General features: G+C 46.1%; 1 protein-coding gene across 1 annotated transcript in view; it reads left to right on the top strand.

Annotated features, from left to right (window-relative positions):
- Positions 1–18,601, top strand: part of PSMB7 (proteasome 20S subunit beta 7) — a 118,830-nt gene that overhangs the window by 31,927 nt on the left and 68,302 nt on the right. The window contains exon 5 of the mRNA XM_082263335.1: positions 9,739–9,854. Within this exon, the coding sequence (XP_082119461.1) occupies positions 9,739–9,854 (116 nt within the window). The remainder of the gene's footprint in view (positions 1–9,738; positions 9,855–18,601) is intronic.

Consider the following 18,601-nt stretch of genomic DNA (forward strand, 5'->3'; position numbering starts at 1 on the left):
CAGGAAACAATATTCAAACTGTGTTGACAAATGATAATGTTTCCAGTTCTCTGGGTTCCTACGCATCAGCCATTGTTCTAAAGCTTTACTTTGCAGCAATGTGAAGGCTTGTCGGTATTTGAGATTGAATTGCTTCTTGTTGTGTTCATTTGTCTGACAAGAAAAAGCAAGCAGGGGAAAGGCTCTGCATGGCAGCTCCACCATGAAATATTTATACCAATTGTAGCAGCGGAACAGTTTAATTCTGCTAGAAATTTTCAGCAGCTCTAGGCAGACACCATACATCACTGCATGAAAGCAAATAGGAAAGTGTACATCATTTTAAAGTTTTAAGGAAAGGCCTCTGGCTTAGTGTCAAGCATCAGACTTTCGCAAATCAATTATCTCGGACTACTTTTGGTTTTAGCAAGTTTGTAAAAAGGTGTCATATTAAAAGGAGCTTTGTGCCATTTACACAGATGAGAAATCGGTTTTATGAAGATAAATCTGCTTTATGTTTGGTAAAGTGAGTTCTTTCTCCGTGTAGGACATTAGACTTGATTTAACACTTTGGTCTTTTTCATGTCTTTTAAATCATTAGAAGTTGTCTGCAGCCCTTTATAGCACTGTTGTACTTTTTATATATCAAAATGTCAATAATAACGGTTATTGCCCCACCGCTCTGTCTAATTCAGGCTTGCAGTGTAAACGTTTGAATCTCATTGCCGTCTTCGGGACTATAACCGAAAGGTATTAGTAATGACTAGGGATAAGCGAACCATGCTAAAGTTTTGTTTGCGTTAAGTCTGCAAACTTTAAACCTAGCACTGAACCCTTTCAAAATCTGTGGGAGGCGAATATTTGTAAAATGTTTTTGGCCTTTTTCAAGAATAATTTTGCAAGCAGGTTTGTTTCATGCATCCTGTGACGAACTCCGGACACCCCGACTGGGTATCTCTGCCAAGAAGATGCTTCCTAAGCTCCGGTAACACAAGATCCGTGAATCTGGCTATAGTTACACCAAGAACTCGGCAGTACAAATTTTGGAGTCAACCAGAATTAAATTTTATTGAAACACAGGCACAAAGATATTCACTGTGGGACAACCCCCCTCCCCCTTAGCAGCAAATCCACATACACATATACATCCCATAAGTTGATCTTAAGGCAGACAGAAACAAAAGAACAGTGAGATACAGGTACTTAACAATAACAAACCCCACCTCACTATCTAGCAAGGGTCGACCAAAATCTGCTATCCCTATCTTGATAAAGGAAAAGGAATTGGCAGCACTCCGGGTTGAGTCAAAATCCAGATTTATTGACTGGACATCCAAATAATGACAATCGTGACAAGGTAGACGCGTTTCACACACTGACTGTGTGCTTAATCATTACCTATCCCTATCTTGGATCCCAGTGGAGGTTTGGATGTTCCAGACCGCAGGAAGCATCCCACTGCTGCCACCAAATGTGACGGACTCCGGACACCACCGACTGGGTATCTCCACCAAAAAGCTGCTTCCTAAGCTCCGGAAACACAAGATCCGTGAATCTGGCTATAGTTACCCCAATAACTCGACAGTACAAATTTTGGAGTCAACCAGAATCAAACTGTTTATTGAAACACAGGCACAAAGAGAGATTCACTGTGGGACAACCCCCCTCCCTCTTAGCAGCCAATCCACATACACATATACATCCCGTATTAAGTTAATCTTAAGGCAGACAGAAACAATAGAACAGTGGGATACGGGTACTTAATAAAAAAAACCCCACCTCACTATCTATCAAGGGTTGACCAAAGTCTGCTATCCCAATCTTGGATCCCGGTGGAGGTTTGGATGTCCCAGACTGAAGGAAGCATCCCACCACTGCCACCAAATGTGACGGACTCTGGGCACCCCGACTGGGTATCTCTGCCAAGAAGCTGCTTCCTAATCTCCGGAACACAAGATCCGTGAATCTGGTTATAGTTACCTCAAGAACTCGACAGTACAAGTTTTGGAGTCAATCAGAATCAAACTGTTTATTGAAACAGTCACACATCCTAAAGGGCAAGATTGAAAAATACAGGCCCCTCTTAACCCTTTCCCTGCGAGAGCTGTTTTTGCCTTTTTGTTTTTTGCACCCATTTTTAAAAAAAAATCATGTTAGGCCTGTGGATTACTTAAACCCCCCCCCCAAACATTATATATTTTATGAAAGCACACCCTGTGCAGAATAAAATTTGAAAATTGTGATAGTTACAACTTTTCAATACCCCCTGATATGTGCATACATCCTTTTTGTACATAGCTGCCCCTGGTGGGTGTGCTTCTGTTCGTTTGGGTAAAGTGCTTTGGGTACAACTTTGTTTTTGACACTTTTCTTTTTTTTTTTTCTCTCTCTCTCTTAAAACTTCATATCGCATAGGGAACAAAAATTTCCCTATGTGGTGTGGTTTTTGTTACAGTGAAGTAAAACCTTATCGTTTTCAGCCAAGGAAGCTGCCATCCTGGCCTCTGTTTGATCTTCAACTGCCATGATGCTGCACATGTGCTCGGTTATGACACCAGCCATTGGACGGTTTGACAGTTTAGTTGAGAGCACAACCAATGTGACAGATAGCATTTCCAGCATTCCGGAAATGTAACTGTTCTTTAAAACTATGGGTTTACTTCCGCTTTAAAGAGGAAGTAAACCCTCCTCTGACACTTTTTTTACCTATAGGTGATCCTATGATAAGGCTTACCTATAGGTACTGTAAATATCTCCTAAACATGTACCGTTTAGTAGATATTTACCTGACATGCAGCCAGTGACCTCACTGGCCCATGCGCTCTGAAGGAGCGGCCGCTGGTGCCGTTCCTTCAGAGCCCCGTGCCGTGACCATCGGCTCGCGTGTGCGGGAGTGATGTCACCGCGGCTCCGGCCAATCAGATGGCCGGATGCCGCGATCCCGGAAGACATACAGGTGAGCGGGTGGCACGGCGGGGGCTCGTTCTAAGGTAAGTATTTCATAATGAGCTAGTATGCGATGCATACTAGCTCATTATGGGTTTCTCTTTCAGGTTGCAGAAAAAAAAAATTAAGTTTTGAGGGCTTACAACCTCTTTAATGCGACATCATAGTCTCCCTAATGTCTTATCTGCCCTCCATTGAAGCGAATATGGCAAAGATCATGCTCCATTCGCTCCTTCTCAGATCACAGCCTTCCCAGAAGATTTGAAGCGGTTATAGCTGCTAAGGGTTGGCCAACTCAATATTTAACCCTATGGGACTAAGACTGGAATGCTATCGTGTGTCCCAATTTTTTTTTATTGGTTGAACTAGATGGTCTTGTTTTTTTTTTTTTTTTTTCTTTCAGCCTATGTTCTGGGCACATAGATCTATTTCTTCTTTTTTTTTTTTTGGTCTTGAACATATAAATAACATTGGTTCCATGCGTTTTTGCACTTTCCCACTGAAGACATTGAGGCCATATATACCCCAGTCTGCTTCAAAGGTACCTCCTGTATTATTTGTGCTTCAAGCATTGAGCTACAGACCCCCGAATGCTCCAATATAAAGAGGGAAATTTTAAAATGATTGGATTTGGCTTGTTGAGCATTTTGGAGCTTTGAGCTACAAAACCCTCAGGTGCAAAGGGTGCTTATTTTTTGGTAAGTCCATATTTCTCTTACGTCCTCCGACAGTCGCCGCCTCTTCATATTCGTCACATATGGGGTATTAGACTTTGCTCCGAAGGAGTAGCTAGGCAACAGAATATGTTAACAATAAAGCTTTAACATATCCCACCCTCAAGGGGTGGTCCCCTCAGTCAATACCCTCCTACTTCCTGCAACCATATCTCAGTTTTAATGTCTAGCTTGTCAGGAGTGGCTGGCTCTCTCTGTGCTGGGACTTTCTGTCCCAGACTCTTTCTTCTTTTTAATATTTTGTTTGAGTTTTCTCTCTATCTTTACTTAGCTGTTATTTTTGTCAGCATTAGTTAGTTCTTCGGACGAAGAGGATCATGCGGACTGGGTCTCGGGCTGATCCCCCTGGTCGCAGGTCGTGGGTCAGTGGCTTCCCAGTCTGCCATCGAGCGTTCAGCCAGGTAACGCTCCTGGCACAGTGAACGACCCATCCCTGTTCGGTGCAGGGATGATTGGTGAGGTGGCTACCTCACCGGACGCTGTGCGGTTTCTTAACCTCCATTGTGTGCGTCTTGAATTGCGACTCTCCCTGCCTCATGTGCAGCGGCTTGTTCGCCTGTGCGGGTTCCCCACGCCATGTGAGGTAAGTGTATTTATGTGGGGACCTGTCTGTCTGGGGGGGTCTCAGTCTGGGACTGTGTAACCTGCCTTTAATCACACTGCTTGTCTCCCTATCTCTCGGCTGCATGCTGTGGGCTGCAAGGGGGGGGGGGGAGCTGTATGACACTGTGTGTGTCAGGCTGGGCAGTGTGAGAAGCTGTGTGCTGTGGGGCATGTTTTTTCTTGGCATGTTTGGGCATATACAGCGATCGCTGCGGCGATCTAACATGTATCCTTATATTGGGATGTAATGTGTGTGTTTTTATGCACTGTGGAGCGGCGTTTTCGGCGCCAAACGACGCAATTTTACCGGCGCCCGCTCCGGCCGCATGGTTTACATGCACGGCGGCCATTTTCTTGTAGCCTCCATAGGCTTACATAGAGCGCCCTGGCAGCATCACTTCCTCTTTCCAGGAACACCGATCGAGGCAGCAGCAGCAGCGGGGTCTCCTCAGGTTTTATCCTTCTGTTCTTGCTATCCATTGCCTGTATTCAGTTTGTATATTCCCTGTGGGGGTCTCATTGTGCCTGAGTGTGGTGCGGTGGGCTGCGCTTGCTAAAAGGGGGCAGTTAACCCTTGGTTGTCTGGCATTACAGGGGCAATGGATTCTCAGGAGGGCAAGTTTCCTACAGTATTGGTGGAAAGCCAGGGGACCGCTGTTTCCCCCCCAGGGGGGGATTTAGCCACTATTGTGGCTGGCCTTGCTGCCCAGGTGCAAATGCTGGTGGCTGCTCAATCTACTAAACGGCCCAGAGTTGCTCTATCCTCTGATTCTGAGGGTGAAGGTGATGGGGCTGTTCTGGCAGGGACCTCCTTATCGGGGTCCCGCTCCTCTCTTGATCTAGTGGGGTCTGAGGTAGAGGCTGAAGTTGAGGGGGTTGATAATTCTCCCCCTGGCTCGCCTGAAGAGCTTGCAATCATGGATGAGTTGATTGCTTCCATTAAGCAGACGCTACGTTTGCAGGACGAAGTGTGTCCCCCCGCTGCCTTGGCGGCTTATGGGACGCAGAGGAAACGCAGGACGCCGCAGGTTTTTCCCTGCAATGCTGATTTTCAGCGCGCTGTTAAGGATCAATGGCGCGATCTGCGCAAGCCTTTTGCGGTACCAAGTAAATTCAAGCTGCGTTATCTTTTCTCGCCTGCCACTGATGAACGGTGGTGTGTGCCTCCGCCAGTGGATCATGCAATTGCGGTTTTGAACAAAGCCACTGCGATTCCTGCAGAGGGTTCCCCTGTTTTCCGTGATGCCACGGATAGGAGACTGGAGTCTCTTGCCCGTCATACTTATTCTGTTACGGGTTCTATGCTTAAGGCTCTGTTTGCTTCTCTCATGGCGGCCCAGGCGATCGCAAGTTGGACGCAGATGCTTAGGCGCGTCCTAGTGGCCGATTCGGCCTCGGCGGCGACCCTGGATATGGTGGATCAGATCCATCAGGGTGTCATGTATCTGTGTGATGCGGACCTGGACCTGATTCCGTTGGCTGCACGTGTGCACAGCGTGGCGGTGTTGTCTCGCCGCCTGGTTTGGTTGAAATGTTGGTCGGTGGACCAATCTTCACGTAAGACCTTAGCCAATCTGCCTTATGATGGGTCTCGCCTTTTTGGGGAGTCCCTGGATGTGTTGATTAAGGGGATCACCGGGGGTAAGAGCACTCTCTTGCCCCATTTCCCCAAGGCTAAGGGGGCTTCTGGGAAGCAGCATGCTAATTTTCGGCCCCCTCAGGGGTCCTTTCGTGCCTTTCGGCCGCACTACAAGGGCAAACCGTTCAAAGGCCAAGGCTCTCAGAAGAAGCCCTGGTCTGGGAAACAGAAGTCCGGCCAATCCGGACCTGCAGCCCATAACAGTTCGGCCTGAAGGGGCGCCCTCACCCAGTTTTGGGGTGGGGGGACGCTTGCTCGGTTTTCTTCAGCCCTGGTTGGCCCGTGTGCGGGACAGATGGGTTCTGGAAATCGTTCGATCTGGTTACAAGATCGAGTTTCTCTCTCGGCCGGAGAGCAGATTTTTTCCCTCAAATCTTCAACTGTCTCCAGAGCGCCTGCGGGATCTGCACCTGGCGGTGCGGGACCTGAGGGCTCAGGGAGTGGTGGTTCCGGTGCCTCATCGGGACAGATTTCGGGGGTTTTATTCCAATCTGTTCACCGTGCCCAGGAAGGAGGGCAAGGTTCGTCCGATTCTGGACTTGAAGGCTCTGAACCGCTCTGTGCGGGTTCGCAAGTTCCGCATGGAATCCCTGCGCTCGGTGGTGGCTGCCCTCGTTGCGGGGGAATTCATGGCCTCCATCGATTTGAAGGATGCGTACCTTCACATCCCCATATTCGAGGGTCATCAGAGATACCTTCGATTTGCCATTGCGGAGGATCACTACCAGTTTGTGGCGTTGCCCTTTGGTCTCTCCTCGGCTCCGCGGGTCTTCACCAAGGTGCTTGCACCGGTTCTGGCATTATTGAGGGCCCAGGGCATTTCTGTCCTGGGGTATCTGGACGACATTCTGGTTCGGTCTGCGACCAGACAGGGTCTGGAGGAGGACCTGTCTGTCACAATGCAAACTCTGCAGGAGTTTGGTTGGACGATAAATGTTCCAAAGTCGACACTGAGTCCGTCGGTTCGTCTCCCCTATCTGGGAATGATACTGGACTCGGTGCAGGCGAAGGTCTTCCTGCCGGAACACAAACTCAGGACTCTTCAGGAGGAAGTCAGGTCCCTCAGGGACGTTCCACACTCGTCTCTGCGGACGTGTATGAGATGTCTGGGATTGATGGTCTCGGCCTTCGAGGCGATTCCTTTCGCGCAGTTTCACACGCGGGGTCTCCAAGCGGAGGTCCTGTCCAGGTGGGACGGGCGACCTCAATCTCTGGATCTTCAGATCTCGTTGAGTCATCGCACCAGGGAAAACCTTCTGTGGTGGCTCCAGTCCCCGTTGGTGTCCGGGGGCAAGTCGTTTCGTCCGATCTCGTGGACGGTAATCACCACGGATGCCAGCCTGTCGGGCTGGGGTGGTGTTCTGGGCGTTCTGTCCGCCCAGGGGACCTGGTCGGAGGGGGAGTCTTCCCTCCCGATCAACATTCTGGAATTGCGTGCGATAAGGCTCTGTCTTCATCGCTGGACGGACCGGCTGCAGGGCTGCCCGGTTCGGGTGCAGACGGACAATGCCACGGCGGTGGCCTACATCAACCACCAAGGGGGCACCAGGAGTGCCCGAGCGGCTCGAGAAGTGGCCGACATTCTATCTTGGGCCGAGACTCATGTCCCGGCGATAACGGCGGTTCACATTCCGGGAGTGGAGAACTGGCAGGCGGACTATCTGAGTCGCCAGACCCTGGATCAGGGGGAATGGTCTCTCCACCCGGCTGTCTTCCAGATGTTGTGCGCGAAGTGGGGTCTTCCAGATGTGGACCTGTTCGCGTCTCGCCTCAACTACAAGGTGAAGAGGTTCGTGGCAAGGACGCGCGACCCTCGGGCAGACGCGTCGGACGCGTTAGTGGCCCCGTGGCATCAGTACAGGCTGATGTACGCGTTTCCACCGATTCAGTTGCTGTCCAGGTTCCTTCGCAGGTTACACTCGGAACGCAGCACGGTGATTCTTGTGGCACCGGACTGGCCTCGCCGGTCCTGGTACGCAGACCTCGTGAATCTGGCGGTCGACGCCCCTTGGCGTCTGCCTCTTCGAGACGATCTACTGTCTCAAGGACCGATTTACCATCCTGCTTTACAGTCGCTGGCTTTGACGGCCTGGCTGTTGAGACCGAGGTCCTGAAGGAGAAGGGTCTCTCTCCAGAGGTCGTTCATACTTTAATCAACGCGAGGAAGTCTTCCTCGGGGAAGGTTTATTACCGTACTTGGAAGGCCTATTTTGCCTGGTGTGAGTCCAGGGGGTTTTCACCCCGCACGTACTCGGTTTCCCGTGTGCTGTCTTTCATTCAGACGGGTGTCGATCAGCGTTTGGCGCTGGCTACGATAAAGGGTCAGGTGTCTGCGCTGGCCGTTCTGTTTCAACGTCCCGTGGCTTCCAACTCCTTGGTTGGCACCTTTATTCAGGGTGTGCGGCATCTGGTTCCTCCTAGGAGGGATCCTTTGCCCCCTTGGGACTTGAATCTCGTTCTATCTGTGTTACAACGTGCTCCTTTTGAACAGATCAGGGAGATCTCGTTGTCTATGTTGTCCAAAAAGGTCGCCTTTTTGGTGGCGATCACTTCGGCTCGCAGAGTGTCGGAACTGGCGGCTTTGTCCTGCAAGTCTCCGTACCTGGTTGTTCATTTGGATAAGGTGGTCTTGCGACCTAATCCTTCTTTTCTGCCGAAACGAGTTTCGGAATTCCATCTTAACGAGGATATTGTTTTGCCTTCGTTGTGCACGAAGCCTAAACATCCAAAGGAGATGAGATTGCACTCTCTGGATGTTGTTCGGGCGATAAGGGTTTACCTTAAATCGACTGAGTCTTTTCGTAAGACGGACTCCTTGTTTGTTCTTCCAGAGGGTCCTCGGAAGGGCATGGCGGCTTCGGCCTCTACCATCGCCAAATGGATCAGGCAGACCATTGAACAGGCCTATGCCTTGCAGGGGAAGGTTCCCCCTGTGCCTGTGAAGGCGCACTCTACTAGATCTCTGAGTACGTCTTGGGCCTGCCGTCATGGGGCTTCTGTAGCCCAGGTGTGTAAGGCGGCGACTTGGTCGACCGTGCACACTTTCACAAAATTCTACAAAGTAGATGTTCAGGCATCGGCGGATGCTTCCTTTGGCCGCGAGGTTCTTAGTGCGGCTGTTCCCTAGGGTCCCTTGTTGGGGACTCCTGGCTGTTGGGATAGTTTTTTGTATCCCCTGGGTTTTTTGTCTTTTCCTGGGTTGTTGCTCCTGTTGAGCACTTATTTTTGCTGTTGCCCAGCTGGTTTCCTTCCTTTGGTAAGGTTCCTTTCTTTGATGTGGAGACTGCGTTGCCTTTCGGCGCGGATGCTTTTCCCACCCCTCATGTTTGCACTGCTTTGGGACGTCCCCATATGTGACGAATATGAAGAGGCGGCGACTGTCGGAGGACGTAAGAGAAAACTGAATTTTTGTAAAATCTTACCTGTAAAATTCCTTTCTCTGAGTCCTCCGACAGTCGCCGCCCCCGCCCCTCTTTTGGGGTTTGAATGTATACTCTACTGCTATTCCACTAAAACTGAGATATGGTTGCAGGAAGTAGGAGGGTATTGACTGAGGGGACCACCCCTTGAGGGTGGGATATGTTAAAGCTTTATTGTTAACATATTCTGTTGCCTAGCTACTCCTTCGGAGCAAAGTCTAATACCCCATATGTGACGAATATGAAGAGGCGGCGACTGTCGGAGGACTCAGAGAAAGGAATTTTACAGGTAAGATTTTACAAAAATTCCGTTTTCTTATTGTACATTGTGTAACATACATTCTACTGTAGAACAGGAAAAATTCAAGCTGACCTATTTCATATTGGTAACATTTTTTTTTTTTTCTTTGGCCAACAGGTATCAAGGCTACATTGGTGCCGCGCTTGTGCTTGGGGGAGTGGACTGTACAGGCCCTCATCTGTATAGCATTTACCCACATGGATCAACAGATAGGCTACCCTATGTTACAATGGGTGAGAACATTTAAATCATTTTTTTCCAGCTTTATTTTTCTTGATCATGGGTCAGATTTTGAATACTACATTGTTATTTGATGTCACATAGTATGCACCTTTTATTCTCCTTTTTTTTTTTTTTTTTTTACATCTCTCGTGCTTCAGATATCACTGGACCCTGAGCAAAAACATGAGCACAGAGGGATGGGGCGCTTTATTTATTTTTATTTTTTTCTCCTATTTATTTTTTAATTTTAACCATGTCCCTTTTTTTTTTTTATCACTTTTATTCCTATTACAAGGAATGTAACAATCCCTTGTAAAAGAAATAAGGATGACATGTCCTTTTTTATTGAGGGATCTGGGGATCAAAAGACCCGAAATCTCTCTCCCTTTTTTTTTTTTTTTTTGTAATTCTTTTTAATTCTTTTTATTTCAATATATGCATAAAAACGAACATTCCAAATGTCCTTTCAACAAAGGGACAAAACAATGTAAAATAAAAAAATTATACAATATCCAAATAATTTTCTGTTTACTTAGTATTCATCTCTTTATGCCAAGGTATATCCATTTATAAATCTATGAATGCAATGGAGCAAGGGGTTGGGGCACACCGGGACAACGGCGATCAATTAAGCTCTCTACCTTTTTCAAAGCAAAAAAAAAAAATTTTGCTTTTAAAAAAAAAAAAGAAAAAAGTTTACTTTTGCCGTAGACTGGAAGTGACATCAGGACGTCGCTCCGGTTCTCCGAGTCCATAGAGGCAATCGGAGATAATCTGATAGCATCTGTGACCAGCCGGCCACACCATTGGATCGTTTCTCGGGCGCGCCAGTGAAAACAGCCTGAGAAACACTGAGGAGGGGAGAAAACCACAACATTGTGTATATATACACATATTGCGGTCAGCAGGGAGATATATAGTGCCCTGAAAAAGTATTCATACCCCTTGAAATTATCCACATTTTGTCATGTTACAACCAACAACGTAAATGTATTTTATTGGGATTTGATGTGATTGACCAACACAAAGTAGCACATCATTTTCAAGTGGAAGGAAAATAAATGGTTTTCCAATTTTTTTTTGTGAATATGTCAAAAGTGTGTCGTGCATTTGTATTCAACCCCCGAGTCAATATTTTGTAGAACCACCTTTCCTTGCAATTACAGCTGCAAGTCTTTTTGGGGATGTCTCTACCAGCTTTGCACTTCTGGAGAGGGACATTTTCGCTCATTCTTCTTTGCAAAATAGCTCAAGTTCTGTCAGATTGGATGGAGAGCATCTGTGAACAGCAGTTTGCAAGTCTTGCCACAGATTCTCAATTGCATTTAGGTCTGAACTTTGACTGGGCCACTCTAACCCATGAATATGCTTTTAATCTAAATCATTCCATTGTAGCTCTGGCTGTATGTTTAGGGTCGTTGTCCTTCTGGAAGGGGAACTTCCACCCCAGTCTCAGGTCTTTTGCAGACTCTTGACAGGTTTTATTCTAAGATTGCCCTGTATTTGGCTCCATCCATCTTCCCATTATCTCTGACCAGCTTCCCTGTCCCTGCTGAAGAAAACCATCCCTACAATATGATGCTGCCACCTCCATGTTTCACTGATGTGCAGTGTTCATTTTCCACCACACATAGCATTTTGCTTTTATGCCAAAAAGTTCAATTTTGGTCTTATCTGACCAGAGCTCCTTCTTCCACATATTTGCTGTGCCCCCCACATGGCTTCTCGCTAACAGGATGACTAATGGCTTTCTTCTTGCCACTCTTCCATAAAGGCCAGTCTTGTGGAGTCCTGTGTACAGATTCTCCCACCTGAGCTGTGAATGTCTGCTGCTCCTCCATGGGCCCCTTGGCTGCTTCTCTGATGAATGCTCTCCTTGCCCGGCCTGTAGTTTTAGGTGGACAGCTATGCCTTGGTAGGTTTGCAGTTTTGTCATACTTCTTTCCATTTTCTGATGGATTGAATGAACAGTGCTCTTCGTGAGATGTTCAAAGCTTTTTTTTTTTTTTTTTCTACCCTAACCTGGTTTAAAACTTCTCCACAACGTTATCCCTGACCTGTCTGGTGTGTTCCTTGGCCTTCATGATGCTGTGTTCACTAAAGCCTAGTACACACGCAACGATTATCGGCCGACCGATCGGCCGTCTTTTGTCCAGTGTTGTTGTGTTGATTGAAATGTGCTCTAGACTGCACACTAATTTTGTCGGCCAACAACAACCAACTGCAGAAGTGATGTCATGTGCTGGTTTACTTTCCGTGTGTTTTTCCTTCTCTGAGCATGCCCAGTCTTGCTCATCTGATTTTTGTCTGCCCGAAATCTGTACTGACTGACGGAAAATCGGCCATTCTGTTGACGGCCAACAAAAATTTTATAGTCTGCACACCAGATTTTGTTCGGCCGAAAAGTCGCAGTCGGTTGTCGGAAGCATCATACTAACAAGCCGACAATTGGCCGATCGGACGTTGGCCGAAAATTCACGGCCAAAAATCGTTGCATGTGTACGAGGCTTTAGGTTCTCTAACAAACCTCTGAGGGCTTCGCAGAACAGCTGTATTTATAATGAGATTAAATTACACACAGGTAGACTCTATTTACTAATTGGGTGACTTCTGAAGGCAATTGGTTCAACTAGATTTTAGTTAGGGGTGTAACATTAAAGGGGACTGAATACAAAAGCACGCCACACTTTTCAGATATTTATTTGTAAAATATTTTGACAACTGTTTATATTTTTCTTTTCACTTCACAATGATGTGCCACTTTGTGTTGGTCTATCACATGAAATCCCAATATAATACATTTACGTTTTTGGTTGTAACATGACAAAATGTGGAAAGTTTCAAGGGGTATGAATACTTTTTCAAGCCACTCTAGACCCTAAAGACTTTTATGTTGTACTCAAACTGTTCTGATAAAAACACCTAGACAACAAAATTTGGTGTGAGGGGACGGTATCCCTTCTCTTTCTCCTCTCCTTCCCCCCCCCCCCCCCCCCCTCGGTCCTACACTTTTCTATATTCATTATCCTATCTGCCCCATGATTCCTTCCCAGCCTGTATTCACATACTTTTATCACCACCACCTTCTTCTTTTATTTTAGACTCAAAATCTGAGTGTGCAATACGTGAGAACCCCCTTTTATGCAGCCTGGTCTCATAATGAATAATTTATTAATAGAAAACCTCATTCCTTGTCAACCTATACCTTTAAAGTCACAGATTTCAAGGTATACACAATGTACTATGTATTGGTAAGCTTTATTTATAAAGATCAGAATGTATGTTCTGTATTTTTTTTATTTTGCACTTTCCTAAGAAAAGGTATCTGACAACAGATGATATTGTGAGGTCTCAGGTATCCATAACTGTTGTATGCATTCATATCATGTTGTTCCCCTTTTGGGGTTGCATTTCCGAATCTGTCCACTAGATGCCACCATTGTACAACCTATCAATTCACACACTTCATTCAAATCATTTTGGTTTGTTTTATCCCAATTGTAGTGTTTCCTAAATACTATTTATCTTCAATTTAGGTTTGTTATTTTTTGGCAATCTCCGACATTTTATTCGTATTAAGTTTTATTTCAGGCAGAACATATAGTAGATTTCAGATCACTGATAGTATTTTTAGGATGAGGTCAGCAACAACTCGATCTATATTCTCTCATAAAACATTTTCTTTAAAACTGTTGTGAAATAAAATGCTGATTAAAAAATAAAATAAGATAAGCTTGGAAAAATACAGCAAATTAGTTTTATGTTTCAGATGCCCTTCCTCTAAAAGCAAGCTTCAAGTCTATCATTATATCGTTAAGGCTACATTCACACTTGAGCGTAGCGTTTTACCGCGATTTTCAGGCGTTTTTGAAGGCAGGCATTGACATCTATCAAAAACGCTGGTAATCAGCCCAAAAAGAAGCTCATGTACTTTTTTCAGCTTTTGCAAAACGCTCAGATGTGAACAGAGACCATTTAAATGAATGGGGTTTTACTTGTTGGGCGTTTTGGAACGTTTTTTTGAGTGTTTTTGGAGCTGAAAAACACTCAAAAACGCCCAGGTGTGAATGGAGCCTTAGATTCAAGAATGCCCATATTTTGTGTTTTATCTCTATGCTTGTTGGGGCAAATTAAAATATAATGCGCGTACGTTTCCTCTTTGTTTTGGGCTCCGATCACAGATTGGCGTCTCGGATCGCTGGCAGAATCACTGTGATTCTGCCCGCAATGCCGAATCACGGCAAATCGCGGGACGCCTGTGCGATTCCTGTCACTTCCAATGGCACCCCAAACGCAGTGTGATTTTGCTGTCGGAAAAATTGCACCGCGTTTGGGGTGCCATTGGAATCCATACAGGAATCCATCGCCATCCCTGGATTTGCCATAAATCGGGATCGCGGGCAGAATCGTGTTGATTCTACCCTGCGATCCGGGACACCTGTATGTGAATGGAGCCTTCTTACTTTACATAATGCTACACGTACAGAATAATACATGTTGGGTAACCATAAGGCCCCTTTTACACATAGGATCCGTTTTTCATCCATCCGTTGACGGATGAAAAACAGACATCAATGCATCTCTATGTAAAAACGGATGACAACGGATGATCATCCATTTTCATCCGCTTCCATCAATGTCTGTTTTTTGGAACGGATGATTGCCCTATTAAAAAACGGATGTAAACGGACAAATGGTTAGTTTTTGCATTGGTAGTGGATGTAAAAAAAAAAGCGGATGAAAAACTGATACATTTTGACGTGACTGAACTGATGAACTGAACGGACCGTATGTGTGAAAGGGGCTTTAATCCGGTATCTTCCCAACTTCCTTTTTGGTCTGATGACACAATGGGGGAGATTTACTAAAGCTGGAACACTCAGAATCTGGTGCAGCTGTGCATAATAGCCAATCGACTTCCAGGTTTTATTGTCAAATCTTAATTAACCACTTAAGCCCCGGAGGATTTGGCTGCTAAACGACCAGGGGGTATTTTGCGATTCGGCACTACGTGACTTTAACGGACAATTGCGCAGTCGTGCGACGCTGTACCTAAACGAATTTGGCGTCCTTTTTTTCCCACAAACAGAGCTTTCTTTTGGCGGTATTTGATCACCTGTGCGATTTTTTGATCACGCGCTATAAACAAAAAAAGAGCGTAAATTTTGCAAAAATAGCAATATTTTTCCCTTTTTTTTATATGAAATTCCCCCCCCAAAAAAATGTAAAAATCAAAATTTTTTAACATTTTCGGCCAATTTGTTTTATGCTACCTATGTTTGGTAAAAAAAATCGCAAAAAGCGTATTTTGATTGGTTTGCGCAAAAGTTATTGCGTTTACTAACTAAGGGAAAGATTTTTGTCATTTTTGTTGTTTTTTTTTTTTTTTTTTTTTTTTAACGCGTAATGGCGGTGATCTGCGATTTTTTTGCGGTATTGCGACATTGCGGCAGACAGATCGGACCCTTGACTGACATTTTTGACACTTTTGGGGTTACCAGTGACATTTCTACAGTAATCAGTGCTATATATATGCACTGTTACTGTAAAAATACACTGGTAGTGAAGGGGTTAACTTTATTTGAGAGGGAGGGGCTGTGTGTGTCCCTAGGGGCATGATTCTAACTGTGATTGGCTGTGGCTTCAGCTGTATGCATAGTAGATCCATATGATCATCTCTCATACAGAGGGGAGAATGACAGGCAGCTTGTTTACACAAGCTGCCTGTCATTCTCCCTCTCCCCCGCCGATCGCAGAGTGGCCGGCGGACATCGGGTCCGCCGGTCACACGCGCGGGGGGGTCCGTGACCACGCGGGAGCGCGCCTCCGGCGGCGCGCGCTCGCTACCTAGACCCTCACAAGCTAGTGACGTAGCCCTACGTCACTTTGCCTGTGAGGGGCTGACCGCCGCCGTAGATAGTCGTGCGGCGGTCGGCAAGTGGTTAAACAAGCTGAAGGTAGAAGCTGATTGGTTGCTATCTATGCATGGCTGGTGCCAGGTCCTGTGTGAACCAGTTTTAGTAAATTTTCTCAGTATTTTTTTCTGCTGGGATAACTTACCCCCCCCCCCCCCCCCCGGCTTCTGCAAGAATTTTACAACCTTTGTAAAACACAGTAAGTAATAAAATTCTTTTCTCACTAAATAAACAAGGTAAAAGTAAAGAGTGAGTGGTAAGACATGAACTAGATGGGGAGTGTGTATGTGTGGGGGGATGGGGGGGGGTGGATTTGGCATACAAATTTGGGTTAATACCTGGGCATACCCTGTAAATGAACATGATACCCCAGTTTTGTAAATATGTATTTGCTTCTTGCAGGGTCTTTTAGACTCGGTTCACACTACTGTGACCTGAAAGTCACGTGACTTCCTGGTGACTTGAGTACTACTTTGATGCAAGTTTTGGGAATGCCCGGGTAATCTTCCTGTAATGTCAGATCCAAATCACATCAATATAGATGAGAATCCGACTTGGATGTGATTTTCATTAACGGCAAAAGTTGGATAGAAGTCGCCTTGAAGTAGTACAGAAACCTTTCCTAAAGTCAGTTTCTTTAGTAGTGCTAATTAAGACAGCTCTCATTGACCAACATCAGATTTCACATGTCATGCGACTTGGGGGTGTCACAAGTCGGGTCCCAAGTCGTGGCAGTGTGAACTGAGCCTCTAGCCTACCTTGTTTTTGCTGTTGCCCAGGACTCTGCAGTACATCCGACTTTGTTGTCATCTTTGGCAGCCTAACCGGTTTAGTTCTCCTTTTCCTTCCTATACTTCCACTGAGCCCCGCAGTGTTTTTTGTTGGGAGAGAACTGTTCTGTTCCCCTTTTACCTAGTTGCATGTCACATTGTTGCAGTGGGTTTGGATACATGTTTCCAAGGTTTTAATTGATAAGAAAAATGAAAAAAGTGAACATTGCTGTAATTTTTCAGAACGCAACTTTTATGTAATATGCACATCCCTAAATATTTCCCCAAAAATATATTCTACATTACAGTTTTTTGATGAAGAGTATTACATAAGTGAATATTATGTAATGGAATAGTAAAGCTCCGTGATTAATTAGTAATTTGAGAAAGCTTCCCCCCCCCCCCCCCCCCCCCCCCCGTCCCTGCAGTTCTACATTGTGACACATGCAGGGAAAAAACACAAGAAGTCTGCCCCCCCCCTTCCCCATTCTTTTTAACCACTTCCCTCCCAGCCTTCGTGGCTTTAAAATCCTGACTGGAAATCAAGTGATGTTCTGTCAAAGCGCCGCTTAGCAGCGCAATCTCTCACCAGCTGTGTCCACGGGACACAGCTGAGGACTGATCAGAGTTCCAGCACACTGCCAGTATTATGTGACCAATCGCAGCAGGTCACATGGTAGTTGTACACAATAGATGGCTTCCATTTATGCCATCCATTGTGTACAATTGTGTTGCTAACTGTGATTGGTCAATTTGATCACGAGGTACAGACAGGGCTAATCACAGCCCATCTGTATCATGTGATTTAGCTTTGACTTGTCACAACAAAACAAACTGAATCCATTTCATTCAGTAAAATGCTTGCTTATAGCAATGTAATTCACTGCTATGAGCAATGTGTAAAAAAAAAAAAAAAAAAAATATATATATATATATATATATATATATATATATATATATATATATATATATATATATATATATATATGTGTATATATACGAAGTACCTGCAAAGGGAGATTCTGGACAATCAGATCCAGCTGAGTCGGGGAACAAAGGAATCCCTGATATGGTGGCTTCGCTCTCTGGCGCTTCGGCTGGGAAAATCCTTTCTCCCTTTGTATTGGACAGTGGTCATCACGGAGGCCAGCCTGTCCGGCTGGAGAGGAGCATTCTGCTCAGGGGATCTGGACAGTGGAAAAGTCCAGACTACCAATCAATGTCCTGAAACTCCGAGCGATCAAACTGTGTCTGGATCATTAGACTGATTGTCTTCAGGGATGCCCAATGCGCATTCAATCAGACAATGCCACGGCCGTGGATTAGGTCAATCACCAAGGGGGCACTAGTGCCCTGGCAGCTCTGGAGGTAGCCAGCATTCTAAGGTGAGCAGAACAGTTCGTTCCAGCCCCCTCCACTGTACACATTCCCGGGTGGAAGATTGGCAGGCTGATTACCTCAGTCGGCAGGCATTGGACCAAGGGGAGTGGTTCCTTCATCTGGAGGTGTTTCATTAGCTGTGTCTCTGGGGGGGGGGGGGGGGAGAGAGAGAGAGGACCCCTCCTGAGGTGAATCTGTTGGAATCTCGGCTCAACAGAAAGGTGCAGAGGTTTGTGGCTCGGTCAAGGGATCCTCTGGCAGAGGGGCCGTGGGGGTCAGTATCGTTTGATCTATGCCTTCCTTCTTGTGCTTCTGCCTAGACTCCTACACAGGATTGAGGCAGAAGGGATTCCGGTCATTCTAGTGGCTCCGGACTGGCCTCCCAGGGCACGTATGCCGATCTGGTTCAGCTGTTCGCCGGCATTCCCTGGAAGCTTCCTCTCAGGGAGGATCTACTGTCCCAAGGACCGATCTTCCATCCTGCTTCACAGCTGGCTTTGACGGCTTGGTTGTTGAACGCCAGGTGCTCAAGGATAGAGATTTGTCTGAGTCGGAGATTCCTACGTTCTTAAAAGCTAGGAAATCTACACCTAGGAAGATCTACCATCGTCCATGGAAGATGTACATTGCGTGGTGTGAGACTCTTGGGGTTCATACTCGCTCCTTCTCGGTGGCTTGGATCTTAACCGTCCT

The sequence above is a fragment of the Pelophylax lessonae genome, assembly GCF_965119305.1.
Source record: "Pelophylax lessonae genome assembly, chromosome: 7".
Lineage (NCBI taxonomy): Eukaryota > Metazoa > Chordata > Amphibia > Anura > Ranidae > Pelophylax > Pelophylax lessonae.